The following is a 21,943-nucleotide window of genomic DNA, read 5'->3' as shown; positions in this document are numbered from 1 at the left end:
AATTTATGTCGAAGAGTGAAATTCTGTAGTATTTTGCAATTATATTCATACAAAATAAATCAAAACTTTACAGATTTAGTAATTAGGTATTCAATATTGATAACAACTATCGATTAAACATCGAAACCGGTCATCATGCAAAAGCATTTTGTCATTACTGTCATACGAAATTTTTATTTCGTCTAAAATTAAAACAAATCTTAAATCTTTTAAGTTACGTATTAATGCAAATAAAGTGTGAAATGGTGTTTTTGTTAATTCGATTATATAGGACGGTGATAGATATTTGCTAATAATTTGTTAGTAATTAGATTTTCTACGATTCATCAAGGGAAAACCAACTGCGGGAAGGCTTACAGTTTACAAAAAATGACGTAACTAATAACGTATTTTTAATTTTCGGTATTATTTTAAGTATTAAAATTAGTTTAATATTTAAATCAAAATACAATTAAACTGTTTAAAATATATTTATTTCTTTGAAATCATAATATGTAATAGAAGTATAACTTCTTATGTGCATACAAAGTACACACTCTTTTTTCATTAGAAGAATGTAAGTAAGTGTTAATGTTTTATACGATTGGCGATAAAATTTTGTATGCACCACGTCAGTAAAGACTCTTCGATAAAGAGTCACTTTACTGACTTGGGACATAAATAACTATTAATTTATTTTTAGTTTTTTTTTATTAAATTATTTTGTTCTTACCAGATTCTGTGCTGTGATATAGTTGGGACATACCTACAACAAAATATAATATATTAATGCCTTATAAAAATATAGAGTCAACATATAAATGTTTATTTTAAGATTTCAGGTATATTTTGGGATAAAAATTATTTGCAATAAAACCGGAAGATGTCAAAATATTTTTTTCTACGAACGTGCAAAAATGTCTACTTTCGCGCACGCATTTTAGTTTAGAAAGTTTCACTTTTCCGCACGCGTGTTACTTTTCCGCACACGTGTTACTTTTCCGCACGCGTCGTACTTTTCCGCACGCGGTTTTTGCTTTTTCGCACGCGTGTTAATTTAGATATGTCAATATGGCCTTATAGTAATTATAATATATGCAATAAACTAATATTTAGATATTATTTACTAATTTATTTCAAATATATCTTATTGTGTTCCTGTTTTAATGAAATTAACGCGACAATTCGATGAAATAAAATTATTTTGACATAATATTCGAAAGTCAAATCGGTAGACAATAACAGTCGTTTTGAATCATGGTCATGGAAACCAACATCGCCGTCATGCTAACTAATTATATTGAAAGTTTGGTTTTGACAACCTTGTCAAAGAATTAATTTGTGTATGTATTTTCATATTGATTAAATTAATTGATTAAGAAATATTGTTCATAACTCTTGCAGAAAGTCTCTTTTCCGCACTCGACTGTGCGGAAAAAAATGACTTTCTGCACTTGTTAGGAAAATAACTATAACCTTATCTTCTTTGTGTTTTTTTTAGTTAAAATGCATGTTCCATACAGTAAAACATTTTTTTTATTATATTTCATACATCGACAAATATGCCTTGCATGGCTTGCCTATCAACATATATTATGTTTTCTTGGGTACCCTTAAGGGGGGGGGGCGTAGAAAGTATGGTAGAATTATTTTATTTTTAAATTAAATAATCATATTCAGTACAATTCAAAGAATATTCAAAAAAAAAAATTCAATGAAAAATATTTTGCGGTGGACATCAGAACTCATCATTGGATCATGTGAAACAAAAAATTCAAAAATATTTTATTAGCCTATCAGTTTCTCGAGGTAACGCTCTCGAGTTTTTTAGTTTTAAGGCCATCATCGGTACATAATTCGCAAATATTTTACGGCTACCCCTACTTTTTCTGTCTTTACAAGCCAAATTACGTGTAGTAAAATTCTCACTGGTATGGATATGTAAACATTACTACTTGACAATGTCATGCAATGTCATCATTAACTTCAAAGATATGGCTTTTGAATGTTCTTGGATAACTGTTACTTGTATAATTACAAATTATTAATTCAGTTAATAAATATTATAATTTTTTCACTAATGATGTATTCAGTGATTGTAATAATTTATATACTGTACAACAAAAACCAATACTCAATCGAGAAAAGAGGAAAAGTGTTAAAGTAATTTTTTAATAATATATTGTTGCTATGGAACGCTTACAATTTTGAACATCTTTAACAACAAAATACTAATATCACAGAATATATCCTAGTCAATTCTCTGCTTGGATCTTCCATAAATAACAAACAATTAATTTTTATTAAGTTCACGTCTTAAATCAATTATTTATCAAATACTTTATCAATGTTATTTAACCAACAACTTAAAATATTCCCGATGCCATGTCAAATATTTAAAATTGTCACTGACTTGTCATCATATTCTATTTGAGTCAGTGCGTTGTATGACAAAGATAGCGAATGTTCGATTTGGAAATTGGAAAACCCATGGAGATGGTGTCCATTTTTTTCAGAATTGAAAACATGTCCCGAAAAAATTCATAAATATATAAAAAAAAATTAAACACAGAATAAAAGACTAAATTATTATCGAGGGCCGAAAGTCCCTTAGAATAAATAAAATGTTTCTTTTGAACGAGATGTTTAAAATTAAAAATCACACTGCATTTTCTCTTAGTTTTTCACCCCAGTAACTTATTAAAATATACATTACAGAAGTTTTCAGGGACTTTCGGCCCTCGGTAAGAACGTAATCTTTCATTCTAAATTTTTCAAAAATACTTATTAGTTTTCTCAGGATTTGAAAAAAATTAATCCCATTTAAATAGCATTAGAGCCGAAACTACGTACCCAAACCCTTAACAATTTTTGAATTAACGAAATTTTTTGCAAAAACATGGGTGAAAATCAACATATTTACCGTAATAAAAAAATAGGCATGAAAGAAAAAATATCTCGACAGTGTTACCTCTCGAAATGGTTAAAGAAAATAGAATATGCAACATTTCAGGTGGATTGGTCAAGCAGTTTTTAAGTTACAATGTCCACCGCCTTAAAAAAAAATAATTTTTAGAAAAAACGCGTTTCAAGTTTTGTCAACTTTTATTTTCAATTTCGTTTTTGTCTGTCAAATCGTAAAGTGATGGCACACCTGAACATATTTTTGAATCGCGGAATAATTTAGAAAAGAGAATGGGAACAGCTATTGAACGTTTCTCATTATGCTCCATAAAGACATATTTTCTTCGTTTTATCAAGTGATAATAATTTTAACACAATCTCTCTTAATCTGTTTTGTCGTACTGTACGTGAAATTTATATATTTTGTGCTGGTAAGCGGGACTCTACCGAGATTATTACTTTTATTTAAAAGACTATAGTACATAGTTATATTGCTATATATACACGCCTGTAAGAAAGCAAATCTGAACGAGTATGGTATTAACATAAATGGATAGAAGCTCAATCATGTGAGACTCGCAGAAGACATCGTCCATACAGACCCCTACAACTCGACTAGGGACTGGAACGGTCAGTGAACTGATAATTTTACTATGGAGTGATCTAACGACGTTGTGTTGGAATTTTCATCATTGTATGAATTAACTAACTAGATATTCTACCGCCAGTACTGGTAGTGTACTCTCGATACTCGAGTGGACACATGCCATCAAACTGGTTAGGACCAGTTCGGACCTAATTTATCAAATAGTTTATTCATTTCAGAGTAACGCGAGGCGCCAACTGTACTTTATTTTGTTTTCACTATTGTCTATTTTCTCTTTGCTGAAGTGACGTGAACTAGTAAAGAGTGCCGTACTGCGTTCCATAGGATCCAGGCTTTAGCCACTTTTTACGTATTATACCTATATATGTATTTCAAGCACAATATTTGCATTGAACAAACAATTATCTACAAAACGTATAAATTGAAATAACAATATTCTGCGTACGTTGATGCAATAAAATGATTAGGTAAACACCAGCGACCTTCTATTCTGTAGATATATCACCAATTCTAGTTCTATTGAAAGGGGAACAGGTAAATATTTGCTAATAGTTATATTGAGACATAAAGACGGTATATAAGAGTTATTAAAAATGAGAAAATACATAAAACTACGTGGTAATAAATTGACTTATGTATAAGCATATTTTAAGAGCTACAGAGAAAGTAGTAGTTGGCGATGTAGCTCTTGACATTTAAAATAATTGGAACCGAAATTGTCTAAAAAATTAACTTAAATTCATAATAAAAATAATCTCTCTAAAGGCCATCTCCAACGATGCGTTGAATAACGTGTTGAAGCGGTTTACCAATTTTAACGTCGGCAAAGAGAGATAAAAAATATAAAATAGTCAAAGAGAAAAAGAGAACAGTTTGCAACCCACAGTACTGTAAAATTAATAACTATTTACTTTTATGATAAATCGGTCGGACCATCTTGTCCCCAAGAATATCAAAGTAAACCGCCAGAGTGGGCGGTAAATTTTTTATTAAATTGATTAATTCATACAATGATAATAATCTTAACACAACGTAGTTAGACCACTACATAGTAAAATTGTCACGGCACTGATCATATCAACTCCCTAGCTCAGTCGATAGGGGTATGCTTTAGCAGCTCTATGTTAAATTTCTTTGAACTGTGTCATTTTACTGGAAATTCACCGGAAAAAGATCCACTCTCCTCACGACAATAAAAATAGTGTGCAGAGGTAATAAATAAGGATAATAAATAACAAATTTTGAGAGAAATTTCGCTATTTTACGTTGTGTTGAATCCCGTTGTCAGTTATTATCTTTTTCTGTGGGAACGTTCCGTGGGATTTCTTTTTAATGTGGCTTGTGAAGTAATAACGATTGGTGATCTCAAAGTGAAACCACAAATATTTTTACTTTGAGATTACAAATTTGAATCTGACTCATTTCAGATAAACTTCTTCTTCCAATTTTATAAAGCTGAAGATGACATACATCGAAACACATCCTGAATTTTTTTTTAATAAATTTTGTTTTACAATTTTTGGTTTCCTGTAGCGTGCCATAATGGTCTTAGTTATCGAGGCATTTAAGCTAAGTAAAAGAAAATAAGTGGTTTCACGTTAAGAGCGTTATTTCAAATAAAACTTTTAAATCAACTCTCAGATATCGAATAAGGGGATGGGTACGTAGTTTCTGCTCCAATACTATTCAAATGGGATTAATTTTTTTCGTATCCTGAGAAAACTAATAAGTATTTTTGAAAAATTTAAACGCAGAATGAAAGATTACGTTATTAGCGAGGGCCGAAAGCCGAAAGTCCCTGAGAACTTCTACAATATTTATTTTAATAAGTTACAGGGATGAAAAACTAAAAGAAAAGTTATTGTGATTTTTAATTTAAAATATCTCATAATAAACTTTTTATTTATTCTAAGGGACTTTCGGCCCTCGGTAATAATTTAGTCTTTAATTGTGCGTTTAAACTCTTCAAAAATATTTATTGATTTTTTCAGGATTCGAAAAAAATGGACACAATGTCCGTGGTAATATTTTCCAAATCTATCTTTGTCATACAACGCACTCAGTCGAATAGCCAGCGGTTTTCAGTCATGTGCCACCAAATACTTTTTAATATTTTTGGTACCACCTAACTGAAATACCTATAGAGCTAGGTGATCTAGTTAACTATAATAGTGCTGCTGATTTTGATTGTTTTTGCGTTTTGTGTACCACCTCAAATAATGATATGTACCACAAGCGGTACATGTACCACAGATTGAGAACCGATAGAATAGACTATTGTCAGCATATTGTCAGTCCGACAGTGACAAATTTAAATATTTAACATGGCATCGGGAATATTTTGAGTTGTTGATTAAATAATATTGAATGTGTATTTGATAAATAATTGATTTAACGAGTATCAGAAAATTGTAGCCAACATACAATTACCAATCCATCAAGACATACCAGACATCTTAAAAGAGCACCAGCGACTGAGGTCTAGAAATCCTCCAATCAGAACTGCCCGAACAATTGGTGATTCCTATGATATTCAAAGGCAATGGTCCACAAGATGGATGCCAACAATAGCAGCAGACTATATTCAGATATCCACCCCAACCCAGGGTTTCATCGGATCGGGTCTGCCCCGGCCCACCTGGGCGAGGCTTAATCGCATATGTACCGGACATGGTAAATGTGCTGATTCTCTGTTCAAATGGGGTCGTGCAGAGAGTCATCGGTGCGATTGTGGATCGCCTAGACAGACCATAAGTCATTGTGTTTCAGATTGCCTAAATCGTGCCTACCGTGGAAACCTCCAGGACTTTGTGGAATGCTCCCCAGATGCAATTGAATGGCTATGTAAATTGGACATTAATATTTAGATTCATTCATTATGTTTTAGTGTTTGAATAATATATATTATATTTGTGTATTTATCGTACTGAGAAAGTCCATACGCTAAATAAAATAAATTGATTTAACACGTGAACTTAATAAAAAGTTATTTATTGTTTATTCTTTATGGAAGATCCAAGCAGAGAATACACCAGGATATATTCAGTGATCCAACTATTCTGTTTTTAAAGATGTTCAAAATTGTAAGCGTTTCATAGTAACAATATATTATTAAAAAATCACTTTATCACTTTTCCTCTTTTCTCGATTGATTATTAGTTTTTGTTGTACAGTAGATAAATTATTACAATCACTGAATACATAGTTAGTGAAAAAGTTATCAAATTAGTTAACCGAATTAATAATTAAGACAATTAATTATACAAGTAACAGTTATCCAAGAGAATTTAAAAACCATCTTTAAAGTTAATGATAACGTTGTCAAGTAAACTTTACATATCCATATCAGTGAGAATTTTACTGCATGTGCCGTGTAAAGATAGAAAAAGTAGGGATAGCCGTAAAATATTTGCGAATTATGTACCGATGGCCTTAAGACAATTTGCTATCTACATTCACAAAACTTTTAATAAAAACTTCGTAGCAGCATCGTAGTGCTGTCGATCAATAGAACAATATTGATTCGCAAATTCCAATTCAAAGCTGCAAATCCACTTTACATTGTACACTGCTGCATTTGATAAATTTCTAACTAGAGTATGGATCGACCCATCAACCCAATAAACTACTCACATGAAAGCAACACAATAAGCAGACTCCTTCATAAACTTTGTGCATTACATTAAGATTACTATTGTTTTGTAAAAGAGCATTTACAGATAAACATACTTAGTGACATTAGTGTTGTACCCAGAAGGAATAATTTCTTGAACTTAATTTTTGGCAACAGAATGACTATGACAGCATGGTACGATAACAAATATCAATGTTTTATCTTTTATACTTTTTGTAAAAATAAAGTTTTATCTTCAATTTTTTTTGTGAGGAGGCCGATTTATAAAGACCGGCTGATACAGAAAGTCTTTATAAATCGTTTACAGACGATTATGACAAAACAGACCAAAAATGCCTCGAGTTCGAAGACACCAAAATTACCATCATGTTAGCGACAGGGGTAAAATTATTGTTCCTTATAAAAATAGCGGTTTGTCGTTTCGCAAAACTGGCCGTCGTGTTTATTGTATGGCATACGATTAAACGTGTGTCGTGCGTGAACAAACTAAGGTAGAAGAACATGAAGAAGACCAACTGGTCAATCGAGGCGTACCACAGAGCACCAAGATAGGAGGTTTAGACTACTGGCTTTGCGAGACGGTTTTTTACTACGCGTCAAATCCCTGACCGATGGTTTGGAGTAGAAGGTATACCTGTTACTATGCGTACACTATACCGTCGCACTCGAGCCTTTGGACTGATTTCATTCCGCCCACGACTAGGGCCTTCTTTTACTGCTAACCACTGTCATCAACGTTTGATTGGTGCATGGAATTGGTGCATTGGATTGGATTGGTGCATTGTTTAGCAGAATGGCATAATGTAGCATTCAGAGATGAATCGCGATTTTGTTTAGGATGCTTAATGGTCGTAGGATGGAAAGACGCCACCGTGGAGAGACGAGATATCGGGTTTACTGTTAAGAGGTCACAGACACAGGACAGTTGGAGTACTGGTTTGAGGGGCTATTGCCTATGGTAGCCGATTTACCACATGTGTTTATTTAAGGCAGTATAACAGCTGCACGTTATGTTTATGACATCTTACAAACCAGTTTACTGCCTTATCTAGACAGCCGTCGACACGTCCTTTTTCAGCAAAATATCGCGCGTCCCCATATTGCTCGAGAGCTATGGACTTTCTCCAAGAAGCTGGCGTTAACGTTTTGCCGTGGCCAGCTTGTTCACAGAATTTACATCCTATCGAATACCTGTGGGACTGTAGGAATGGGAAAGAGGTTTGACTCATCTGCTTAGCTTTTCTGCATTGCTGCAGACAAATAAAGATTGCCATGATGATCGCCAATATTCGTCATGTATAGGGACAGCAAAAAGTGAGATAAAAAAAGACTTTACTAATTTAGTCATATAATACTATTTTATATTAAGACGACACTTGGAAACAAATGAAAAATATGTATAACTAATTTACATGATGAGGTCCCTGAAATTCCAACAAGTCCCACTGTAACTCTCTAATTAAATCGTTACTTGAACATATATATTCCATACCTTTTCCCCGCAGTATTTTTTATCTGGATCCCAAACACATTCCCAAGTAGACCTTGTGAGTATTTAGACCTAGTGTTTCCATTTATTTTTGAATTATCATCTTCAATTCATTCTTGATAATTACTTTCTCTTTGCAGTTTATGATGCTCGTTTTCTTTAAACCTTTCTTCATCTAAGTTTTTCACTTCATCCCCTATGTATCCAGAATATAAGGTTCTTTTGGTAAACCAAAATAGCACTGTAAATGTTTCCATTTAGGCACATAAGAACAAACATTACTGTAGTTAATTGCTGGTTGTAAAGTTTCTTCCTCTTATTGCGCCGTATCCTTTCGAAGGTTGGCGATCCAAATGTCAATTGTAGCTTTGGAAACTGTTGCATGAAAACTTTCTGCGGATGAGTGGTCAAATCATCTTCTCAGGTCTTTCAGCCACGAGTTCTGGTATCTTCTTACTGATCTGTTGCCCTGTACTTTACCTTCCAATATAATTTGAAGTAATTCATCTGGTTCATCTCTCAACACATGGCATAAGTATTGGATTTTTCTTTTTTTTGGATTGTTAGTAACTTGTACACACGGAACTCCCAGCATCCGTCTGTATATACAGGGTGTCCCCGAAAATAGTGCGTTCCTTTAAGGTATGAATATAATATGCAATTTAGAACAGAAAAGTCCTATAACATTTTTTTTTAAGTTAACCGTTTCCAAGAAAAAAATTACATTGTTCTTCATATAAGTCAATTTTTATTTTCATAAATTTGAATGACATAGCAACGTAGCTTAGAAGAACTTGCTGTGACTGTGGAAATTTAACCTAATAACCCCTTGTTTATTTACTTTGAAGTGTGATTTTTGGGGTTGTTGACATGACAGGTACCTTACCTGCAAAATAATGGATATGGGTTTGGTTGATATTTACATTATTTTACCTACCAGATGCAACTGACCTACAAACCTACTTTTTTAATATTTAGATTTTTGAGTTCGTTGTTGTCAGACTTCAATTTGCATATCAAAATGTATTTTCGTTTTTTGGTCAAACGGATCAATTTAGAAAAAAATGTTATAAGACTTTTTTTGCTCCACATTTTGCCTTCTACCTATACCTTTAAGGAACGCACTATTTTCGGGGACACCCTGTATACATGTCAAAGGCATATTCGTTTTTCTGTTTCAATGAGTCCCTTGTCCATTTATAATAGTCATACAGCAAGACAGAAAATACGTAACATCTGATCATTCGGATTCTAAGCTCCAGGTTGATCTTGTCCAAGGTTTGATCTTGTAAAAAATGTTTTCATATTCATGAGTGTTTTACTTGCTTGTTCGATTCTTGATAGGCTTTCTTTTTTTTTTGTTACACTGTCTATTGATATTTGCTTCCAAGCATTTTGTGGAAGTTATCTGCTATATTATTTATCTCTTGGTATACAAAATTTGGCTTTATTAGTGTCTTTGAACTTACTAAAATTTTAGTTTAGGAAACGGTTAGGTGTAAACCAAATATTTCATTATGAGCAACTACCGCATTTATTATATTTTGTAGTAGTCCTTATGCGTTGCTTGCTAATATTAGGACGGTGTCATCAGCGTACCTGATGTTGTCTAGATATGCTGGTTCCGTTAGTCTTGATTCCACCTTGGATCTCGTCCAATGTTTCCCTGCATGTAGACTCAGAATACAGATTAAATAATAGCGGTTATAAGAGTCAACCCTGCCGCAATTGCCAAACTAGTTTGTCCTGAAATCGGGTTTGGCCGGTAACATATACATCTCAAAGGTATATATTCTTTTTTCTGTTTCAATGAATCCATTGTCCATTTATCATAGCCATACAGCAAGACAGAAAATACGTAGCATCTGATCATTCGGATTCTGCGCTCCAGGTTGATCTTGTCCAAGGTTTGATTTTGTAAAAAATGTTTTCATATTCATAAGTGTTTTTCTTGCTTGTTCGATTCTTGATAGGCTTTCTTTTTTTGGTAACACTGCCTATTGATATTTTCTCCCAAGCATTTTGTGGAAGTTATCTGCTATAATGTTTGTCCCTTGGTATACAAATGTGGCTTTATTAGTGTCTTTGAACATACTAAAATTTTAGTTTAGGAAACGATTAGGTGTAAACCAAACATTTCGCTATGAGCAACTACCTCATTTATTATATTTTGTAGTAGTTCTTGTGCGTTGCTTGCTAATATTAGGACGGTGTCATCAGCGTACCTGATGTTGTCTAGGTATGCTGGTTCCGTTAGTCTTGATTCCACCTTGGATTTCGTCCAATGCTTCCCTGTATGTAGACTCAGGATAGAGATTAAATAATAGCGGTTATAAGACTCAAAAACCCTGTCGCAATTCTCGTCGGATTTGTACCTAAATCTTCGGATATTGTGTGTCCTATTTCAATTCTTGCTGTTTGGTGCCAATAAAGCTCTGAGATAATTAGCAGGTCTTCGTCCCGAATAAGGTTCGTCAAATCCAGTAGCTGTTCTCAAAATTTTAATCAACTTTTGATGGGTAACGCAGGATACACATCTACATCCATGTTTCTGCATCATTGTATTAACCTATTTAAGGCAAAAAGAGCTTCTCTCTAAAGTTTATAGTCTAAGAGCTAGTGAACCCTCCGACTAACGGTCGTCCTGTAAGGCTTGAATTTTGTCTAGTGATAATTCATAGCACACCAAGGCTAAAAACCATGACCTGACAGGCCTCAGCGGTGCACGTGTATCTACCAGGTGAATCGAAAATTGCAAATTTAGGGAGTAAAATAAACTTTCTCCTGTAAGGTTTAAATTTAAGTATGTGTTTGAGTAAGTCATTTAGAAGAAATATGTACAATGACAGGCGATTCTGAAGAGCATAAGACCTTGCCAGGCGAGGGGAAAGTTTAGGGGTTTTTCCTAAAATTATTCTTTTTGCATCGAACAAATTTTTTTTAGGTTTTTTTAATCATTCCAAACAAAAAAGGTCTTTAGTGATTTTTTTCTTAAGTTAATAGTTTTTGTTATATAAGCGATTGAAAATTTTGAAAATTGCGAGATCGGCCATTTTTAACCCTAAATCGGACATTTATCTAAAAATTTCAAAGTTGCCAAGGTACGCAGATATTCTTTAAATATTGATTGATGAAATCCCGAAGAGTCTTTTGCAATAAAATATCGAAAACCCCTTTGTTTTTTTAATTGCTAATCAAGCGTGCGCGACACTATAGTATAAGTGAGGACGCTTGAGTTTGCATAAATTCATTATCTCGAGAATGGACTTCAAGAGACGTCCTCAGACAGGTCGATTTTTATTTTTGAATTAGGACTTTTTGGCATATATATAATACTAGTGACGTCATCCATCTGGGCGTGATGACGTAATCGATAATTTTTTAAATACGAGTAGGGGTTGTGTGATAGCTCATTTGAAAGGTTATTTAATTCTCTATTCAGTAATATAAACATTAACATAATTATTTATACAGGGTGTACAAAAAAATTTTTTTTATTAAATTAACTTTGATTAAATTTGACACATAAAAAAAATTTTTTTTTTGTACACAATGCATAAATAATTATGTTAATGTTTATATTACTGCATAGAGAATTAAATAACCTTTCGAATGAGCTATCACACAACCTCTACTTTTATTTAAAAAAAATATCGATTACGTCATCACGCCCAGATGGATGACGTCACTAGTATTATATATATGCAAAAAAGTCCTAATTCAGAAATAAAAATCGACCTGTCTGAGGATTTCTCTTGAAATTTGCCCATTTTCGAGATAATGAATTTATGCAAACTCAAGCGTCCTCACTTATACTATAGTGTCGCGCACGCTTGTTTAGCAATTAAAAAAACAAAGGAGTTTTCGATATTTTATTGCAAAAAACTCTTCGGGATTTTATCAATCAATGTTTAAAGAATATCTGCGTACCTTGGCAACATTGAAATTTTTAGATAAATGTCCGATTTAGGGTTAAAAATAGCCGATTTCGCAATTTTCAAAATTTTCAATCGCTTATATAACAAAAACTATTAACTTAAGAGAAAAATCACTAAAGACCTTTTTTGTTTGGAATGATTCAGAAAACCTAAAAAAAATTTGTTCGATGCAAAAAGAATAATTTTAGGAAAAACCCCTAATTTTTCCCCTCGCCTGGCAAGGTCCTATGCTCTTCAGAATCGCCTGTCACTGTACACATTTCTTCTAAATGACTTACTCAAACACATACTTAAATTTAAACCTTACAGGAGAAAGTTTATTTTACCCCCTAAATTTGCACTTTTCGATTCACCTGGTAGATACACGTGCACCGCTGAGGCCTGCCAGGTCATGGTTTTTAGCCTTGGTGTGCTATGAATTATCACTAGACAAATGTCTAGCCTTACAGGACGACCGTTAGTCGGAGGGTTCACTAGCTCTTAGACTATTATGTTTACCTTAGTGTAGCAAAATTTGTACACAGCGTAACTTATTCAATATAAGCCTTCAAAATAATTCATAAATCCGGCATATAATTTATAGGACTAATTTCGCAGTACCTCTAAAACTAATAAGAACCATTATAAAGCACTCCATTCTACTAATTTTCATTGAAAGACCCATTTAACCGCAAGGAGCGCTATACATGAGTTTTCACTTGAATTTTCACGTCTACTTACCCATGCTAACGCTCTGCTGAATGTTTAATAATCTCTTAGATGGTTGTGAAATATTGATGTAACCGCTTGTCAACTGTTACTTGCAGGATCCCGAATTCACGGAGAATCTCGGTCGCAGCATTGATTGAAAAATATAAGTTATAAATAATTAAAGCTAGTTAGGTTCGGGAGTGTGTATGAATAACAAATTATTTTGCCTGAAAGTATACGCATCACCATCAAGGAAACTTGAAGCAATTATGTACTAAGGAAAACTGGGTTTGGCGTACAACAAAACATAATTTCACATAAGTGAAAAACAGGAGTAGAGTCTCATCAATTTTAATGGCCATGCAATTTTAGTATATCTAATCCCTATAGAAACGTGTAGTATTTATAGGAATTACAAGAAAAAGAGTATCAGCCTTATGCCTAATTTGCTAAGAATATTTTTAATAACAAGCCCTTGAGGACTGGTCTAATAAACCGGTCACCGCGTGATAGGTATATAGGTCATATTATAATATTATTATCATATATTAATCTAATAAACCTCAACATCGCCACATATAATGCTCGGTCGCTCTCTACCGAAGAAAGGTTCGAAGAAATGGAGGAAGAACTTTCAAAAGTGAATTGGGGTATTGTGGGTATCAGCGAAGTTAGAAAAAAAGGAGAGAATCTTATCTCACTCCCATCAGCCCATTTGTGGTACTACAAAGGGGAAGAGGAATCGACAGTCGGAGGAGTCGGCTTCTTTATTCACAAAAGAAATGCGAACAGAATTGTGTCAATAAACCAAATATCAACAAGGGTGGTCTACTTAAACATCAAAATGAGCACCAGATATATCCTAAAGTTCATTCAAGTGTACGCACCTACTACAGGCCATTCAGATGAAGAAGTCCAAATATTCTACGACCAAATATCCTGCGCAATCAAGGAAAATCCTGGCCACTTCTTAATAATAGGCGGTGATTTCAACGCCAAAATAGGTACCAAGGAAGACCCCTCTGAAATAATATTGGGAAATTTTGGAAGCGAAGGCAGAAATGATAGAGGCAAACAACTGTTAACTTTTCTTTTGGAAAACAATCTCTATCAAATAAACAGCTTCTTTAAAAAGAAAAAACACAGAAGATGGACCTGGGAAAGTCCTGATGAAAAAAACAAGAAACGAAATCGACTATTTCTTAACAAATAAAAAATAATTATTTAAAGACGTAAATATGTTAAACCAGTTCAGCACAAGCAGTGATCACAGGTTAGTAAGAGCTAAAATAACGATATTGATCGAAAAGGAAAGACTCAAAATGATAAATAAGAAACACCCAAAGAAATGGGTAAACCAACTAATATTCAGGAGTTCGAAAAATATATTAATGATACATTGAAAGATACAACAACAACAGACATTAATATATTGAACAAGCAAATAATCACCACAATCCAACAGGCTCAAACTAAATACTGTCCAACAAACCAAAAAGATGAAAAACTAAGTCAACCTACTAAAACCCTTATAGAACTAAGACGACAGATGAAAGGAGATAACAGTTCCAGCAAAGAAGCGCTAAATCAAATAAATAAGACTATCACAAAGGCAATAGGAAAAGACATAAGAAACTACAATGTAGAAAAAACAAAACAAGCAATAGAGCAAAATAAGAACATGAAAGTTTTAAAGAAAAGCGTACAAAAAGGAAAAATAGAAATCAACAAACTAAGAAACAGAACTGGAAAAGAAACTACAAACAGAGATGAAATATTAACAATAGTCGAAGAGTTCTACACAGAGTTATACAAATCAAGAAAAAAAGATGACAATACGCAACCTCCAATTACAGTAAAAACTGGGGTATTAAATCAAGGATCGGATTTAATGCCCGATATAACAAAATCAGAAATCAAAGAGGCTCTGAAGAAAATGAAAAATAATCGAACCCCAGGTGAAGATGGAATAGTATCAGAGGCACTAAAAATTGGAGGAAATATACTACTTGAAAAAATTAAACTACTTTTCAATATCTGCCTTCACAACGCCAATATTCCAACGGACTGGAACAACGCTACTATGATTCTATTACACAAAGCAGGAGACAAATCCAATTTAGAGAATTACAGACCGATTAGCCTCCTCAGCCATTTATATAAGCTATTTACGCGAATAATAGTTAAGAGAATGGAAAGAAAGTTAGAGACTTATCAACCAAGAGAACAGGCAGGATTCCGAAAAAATTACGGAACAAATGACCATCTACAAAGTATAAAAACCCTGATAGAGAAAGTAGTGGAATACAATAAACCCCTAGTTCTAGTTTTTATAGATTTTCATAAAGCCTTTGACACAGTTGAACTTAGCAAAATATTACAGGCGCTTAAAGAATGCAGGTTAGATTATAGGCATACAAAATTATTACACAAAATATACTTACAGGCAACAACCACCGTCAAATTACATACTAACAGTAATCGCATAAAAATAGAACGGGGGTTTAGACAAGGAGACCCAATGTCACCTAAACTTTTTAATACGGTCTTAGAACATGCTTTCAAGAGTTTGGATTGGATGACAAAGGGAATAAAAATAGATGGAGAATACCTAAACAACTTACGTTTCGCCGATGATATAGTCATAGCAGCTGAGGATCTAGGTATGGCAAGAGAGATGGTATAAGAACTCGTTGTGGCTACAGAAAATGTAGGTTTAAATATAAATATCTCAAAAACAAAAATAATGACAAATTTGGTACCCAACCAGAACATCAGTATTGGTGGGAAGGAAATAGAACTCGTAGATAGATATAAATACCTGGGACATGAAATTACGATTGGCAGGGATAACCAGACTCATAAGCTGACAAGAAGAATCGGTCTTGGGTGGGCAGCATTTGGAAAACTGAGAGAAACTTTTAAAAGTGAGTTGCCCACATGCCTAAAGAGAAAGGTATTTGATCAGTGCATCCTCCCTGTCTTGACGTACGGATCAGAAACACTTACGTTAACTAAAGCCTCGGCTGCCAAACTAAGAGTCACGCAGAGAAGAATGGAGCGATCAATGTTAGGAATAACTCTGCGAGACAAAATCAGAAACGAAGAAATCAGAAGAAGAACAAAGGTGACTGACGTCATCGAGAGGATAGCCAGGTTAAAGTGGAGATGGGCAGGACACATAGCCAGAATGACATATGGGCGATGGACGAAGAGGTTATTGGAATGGAGGCCAAGAGAAGACAAGAGAAGTGTCGGTCGACCGCCTACAAGATGGGCTGACGACTTAAAAAAGGTAAATAAAAAAAACTGGATGAGAGCGGCGCAGAATAAATGGGGTTGGAAACGAGGGGAGGAGGCCTATGTTCAGCAGTGGACTTTTGAAGCTGGATGATGATGAATCTACTAATAGTAAACCGATTTGTTTTTTTTTGAGTGAAACCGTGAAAATATTTTGTTAACGCTCATCAACTTTGACTGACCGTTACGTTTTTTGGAACTTAATATAAGCTTTGTTTAAAAGTTACCGCTCGACTGCCATTACATGGTTTCCTGGTAAAACTACCCTCGAGTTGCTTTGACTAAAGTTGTCGGTGCCTGTTGCTTGCAAATATAGTAACTAATCCCGTAGAAGGACCGACCGAAAGATTGTCCCGTTAGTTTGGCCAATTTCAGTTTCGTCACGTTTCGTTTGAAAATGTCCCCAAAAACTATTCAGACCGCACGCAAAGTAACCTTATTATAACCCTCTTTAAATATTTTTTCTATAAAAAGGCATATCTTCGGAATTTAAATTTATTTTCCACTTAGCAGTCTATAGTAAAAGTTTGACTTGTGTCATCAAGGCGCTGACAAAGGGTAAGCTACTTTTGATACTTTTCGTGTATATTTATATTTTGTTATTCCGCCTATTTGACTTTGTTCTTTTTAATTTTATTAATGTTCAATGTCCTGCGTAATCTTAAGTAAATCTTAATTATATTCTTCTTATTCTTCTTTTTATATAGACATGACTCTGTCTGTTTTTTCAATGTGCCTGTAGTAAGCTGTCATTCCATCGTTTTCGTGGTCTTCCCACTGATCGTCTTCCTATTGGGGAACCGTCTCTCGCTGTCCTTACTACTCTAGTTGTTGTGATTCAGCTTATGTGGTCATTCTATTCTATTCTTCTGTTTCTTACCCAGTTATTAATGGTCTCCACCTTGCACCTCTGTCGTATATCTGTACTTCCAGCTCTGTCCCATAGAGTCTTACCAGCGATTTTTTGAAGGGTTTTCATCTCCGCTGTTTCGAGCAATCTTTGTGTCCTCTCTGTGTCGGATCGTGTTTCTGCCAGGTATGTCATTATTGGTCTGGTGACTGTTTTGTAAATTCTGCCTTTAATTTCTTTTCCGATATTTTTATTTCCCCATATTGTGTCATTCACGCAACCTGCGGCTCTGTTTGCTCTATTCACTTGATCTTCCATTTCTGTTTCGAACCTTCCGTAGCTAGATAGTGTGATGCCTAGATATTTAAACTCCATCACTTGCTCTATTATCTGACCCTCCAGCTCCAATTTACATCTTATTGGATTTGTTGTTATAACCATGTATTTTGTCTTTTTTTGGGGAAATTAACATGTTAAATTTTCTGGCGGTTATGTGAAATTGGTGCAGCATACGTTGTAAATCATCTTCACTTTGAGTGATTAGTATTGCATAATTTCATCGTCTGCATAGCAGATTATTTTAAGTTGTTTTTCTCTCATTTGGTATACTTTTTTGGTTCTTACTTTTTTATTATTTCATCTATGATCAGGTTGAGCCGTCAATGACTCAAGGAATCCCCCTGCCTTATTCCATTGCCAGCTTCAATTGAGTCAGTTAGTTCAGTCAGTAGTCAGTGGTCAGTTCCATCAGTAGTGCAACTTCTACTTTTACTTTTATTGTGTTGTTCTGTAGATGTTTTCAATCGTTTAAATTATTCCTAGAGGTACCTCTATTGAGTATAACAAATGGATAACGTCCTTTAGTTTGACCCTGTCAAATTCTTTCTTAAGGTTCACGAAACATAAATATACTGGTTTGTTGTATTCTAACGATGTCTCTTGAACTTGCCTCAATATAAATATAGCGTCAGTGCATGATCTTCCCGACCTAAAACCTTGTTATTCTTCTGCTAATGTTATAATTTCATTCTGTTTGTTGGCTATCACTTTGGTTGTTAATTTTAATGTTGTGATTAATGAGTTAATTCGTCTGTAATTTTCCGGGTCCGATTTGTCTCCTTTTTTGAAGAGAGGTATTAGGATGCTTGATCTCCATTATTGTGGTATTCTGTTTTGTTCTACTTTGCATGTTCTATTTATAGTTGCAGGTAGAAAATGTTACAATAAAAAATTACAAAAATCCCGTGCTTGTTATTATCAAGCAGTCTCAAAAATAAAATTTCATACATTTTAAAAATTTAATTATTTATTAAAATATTGTTTATTCCATATAGTTTTCACGGTGTAAAATCACATACAGATGGCATCACTGTCTTATAGACGGCCCTCTGTTGATCAGTTTATTTCTCTGCACAATCAGAGGAAAGACAATGTTTACGTAGGACGTGAATTCAGGCAGAGTAACGCTTGTTTAGTTTTTCTATTTGATCTAATACTGGCATGTTTGTATTCATACGACGTCTTCGGAGGCTTAGAGCTCAAATAAAATCACAAAGAAGGAAAAGTAGTCGTAGTAAAGTGAATTACCATAAGCCACCATAATTCAATATGAATTACTTATCGAACCAGCTGTCAAAAATTTTGTTTTTTCATAATTTTAAATTTTTTTGCAGTAGATATACAGGGTGCGCCAAACCTCTGGTCTTCGTTGATTACGGCTAAACTATGAGATATACAAAAAAATGTTTATAACAAAACTAATGTGTATCAAAGAGGTCTATAATTTAAAATTATTTTCAATTATACAGGGTGAGTCAGAACGACGGTATGAACCAAAGTTTTATTTTTTTAAATGGAACACCCTGTATATTAAATCATTTTTGAATATATTATTTAAAAATATGAAAAATTTGTATAAGGTCTTATAGGCCTAAAGTTAATAATTTTCGAAATATTTTCATTTTTATTGAGAAAAATGGTAATATTTATAGGGTTGTGGATTATGTTTCCAAGGAAATAAAAATTTAGGTGATATGTCAAAGTTTTTAAAATATAGTGTTATTTTTAAAAAATTTAATATTTTTTACTTTTATCCATAAAATATACAGTGTGATCACTATTTGCAAATACAAAATTTTCTCATTTTTTTAAATGGGACACCCTGTATATTAGTTTTGCGTTTTGTAGTAAATATTACAACCTTTCTTTTGGTATAAGGTTGTATGTACCTAGCTTGCTTCGTTTTGTAGATATTTTAAAAAAACTATAGATTTTACGTGTTTGCGGATTTTTTATTTAAAAATTTTTTTGCAAAAAAAATAATTATGATCTGATTTTAGAAACATACACTAAAATATAAAATATGAAAATAAAAACGTAATTAAAGATTAAAATAAATCGTATGCTAGTACAATTCAATTGAATTTAATAACTTTAAATTATTTTACAAAAAATATTTTACCATATTAATGAATGCATAAATTAGTTACTAAATTAAATAAACAACCAAATTTTAAATCAACCGTAGTAATTTTTCTACTACAGCAACTTTCCTGTACCAAATTAATTGTTAGTTAAATTGTATTTAGTTAAACTTTTAATTTACCTTTTTTTACTTACATACATCTTGAGAATATAAAAATTATTATAAAGTATGCTTTGAAACAAATGAATGTTAAATGTATCATCCAAATTATTTATTAATATAAATAGTATTTACTGGTGTCACAAAAACTGGTAATACTTTTGTAGTTGAAATTTTTGTAACAATTTTTTATATTTTAAATTTTAATTTTTTAACCGAAAAATTTTTGGATATGACATTTGTTTTGGGCGAAACCATTAGAAATTATTACCAGCTTTTGTGACACGAGTAGGTACATAGATACTATTTACTTCTTAATATACTTCCATAACGTTCATTTGTTTCAAAGCATACTTTATACGTTCTCAAGATGTAGGTAAATTAAAAAGTTATTAACTGATCTTACTCGTAAATACAATATAACTAACAATTAATTTGGTACAGGAAAGTTGCTGCGGTAGAAGAATTACTACGATTGATTTAAAATTTGGTTGTTTATTTAATTTAGTAACTAATTTATGTATTCATTAATAAGGTAAAATATTTTTTGTAAAATAATTTAAAGTTATTAAATTCAATTGAATTGTACTAGCATACAATTTATTTTAATCTTTAATTACGTTTTTATTTTCATATTTTATATTTTAGTGTATGTTTCTAAAACCAGATTATAATTATTTTTTTTGCAAAAAATTTTTTAAATAAAAAATCCGCAAAAACGTAAAATCTATAGTTTTTTTAAATATCTACAAAACGAAACATGCTAGGTACATACAACCTTATACCAAAAGAAAGGTTGTAATATTTACTACCAAACGCAAAACTAATATACAGGGTGTCCCATTTAAAAAAATGAGAAAATTTTGTATTTGCAAATAGTGATCACACTGTATATTTTATGGCTAAAAGTAAAAAATATTAAATTATTTAAAAATAACACTATATTTTAAAAACTTTGACCTATCACCTAAATTTTTATTTCCTTGGAAACATAATCCACAACCCTATAAATATTACCATTTTTCTCAATAAAAATGTAAATATGTTGAAAATTATTAACTTTAGGCCTATAAGACCTTATACAAGTTTTTCATATTTTTAAATAATATATTCAAAAATGATTTAATATACAGGGTATTCCATTTAAAAAAATACAACTTTGGTTCATACCGTCGTTCTGACTCACCCTGTATAATTGAAAATAATTTTAAATTATAGACCTCTTTGATACACATTAGTTTTGTTATAAACATTTTTTTGTATATCTCATAGTTTAGCCGTAATCAAAGAAGACCAGAGGTTTGGCGCACCCTGTATGTCGCTCAATATTTGGGTATCTTTCTTATAGTTAATTGAATTTTTATTTTTGTTTATGTAGTACATTTCGAGAAATAATATTTTTTTTTAAATTGTTTTCTGTATCTAAGATCTTGTCGTCTAATGAATTAAATGTGTGGCCTGTTGTGTTGTAATGGTGTGCTACTGCACGAGAATTTTTCTCTGTTTTGCAATTACTTTTGTGTTGTATTCTTCGTTTTAATCACTATAGATGGGATGACTTATTTCAATGAAAGTTTACGTAGTAAACTATAGTTATTTTAAACTATACTTTAAAGTAACGAATTGCTTACAGAGTTTAATACTAACGTTTTCAAGTAGAAAATTAGAAGAATTTCCAACTAAATAAGGTCTATGACAAGGAGGAATCCTAGATGAGTCTCACACTATTCATACATTTTATAGTAATTAAGGGGATAGGAGAAAAATTTTGACTCCAATGCTATTTAAATGCATTTTTTTTCGAATCCTGAGAAAACTAATACGTATTTTTGAAAAACTTAAACGCAGAATAAAAGATTACGTTATAGCCGAAATCCAAAAGTCCATGAAAACTTCTATAATAATATAACTGAATTAATAACTTAAAATGATTATATATGTAACGGTTATCCAAGAACATTCAAAAGC

General features: G+C 32.6%; 1 protein-coding gene across 1 annotated transcript in view; it reads right to left on the bottom strand.

Annotated features, from left to right (window-relative positions):
- Positions 1-21,943, bottom strand: part of LOC114329597 (uncharacterized) — a 427,965-nt gene that overhangs the window by 236,529 nt on the left and 169,493 nt on the right. The window contains exon 3 of the mRNA XM_050656160.1: positions 713-745. Coding sequence (XP_050512117.1) covers positions 713-743 — 31 coding nt within the window. The 5' untranslated portion in view covers positions 744-745. The remainder of the gene's footprint in view (positions 1-712; positions 746-21,943) is intronic.

This window comes from Diabrotica virgifera, chromosome 7 (genome assembly GCF_917563875.1).
Source record: "Diabrotica virgifera virgifera chromosome 7, PGI_DIABVI_V3a".
NCBI lineage: Eukaryota > Metazoa > Arthropoda > Insecta > Coleoptera > Chrysomelidae > Diabrotica > Diabrotica virgifera.
This window is presented reverse-complemented; position numbering and strand designations above follow the sequence as displayed.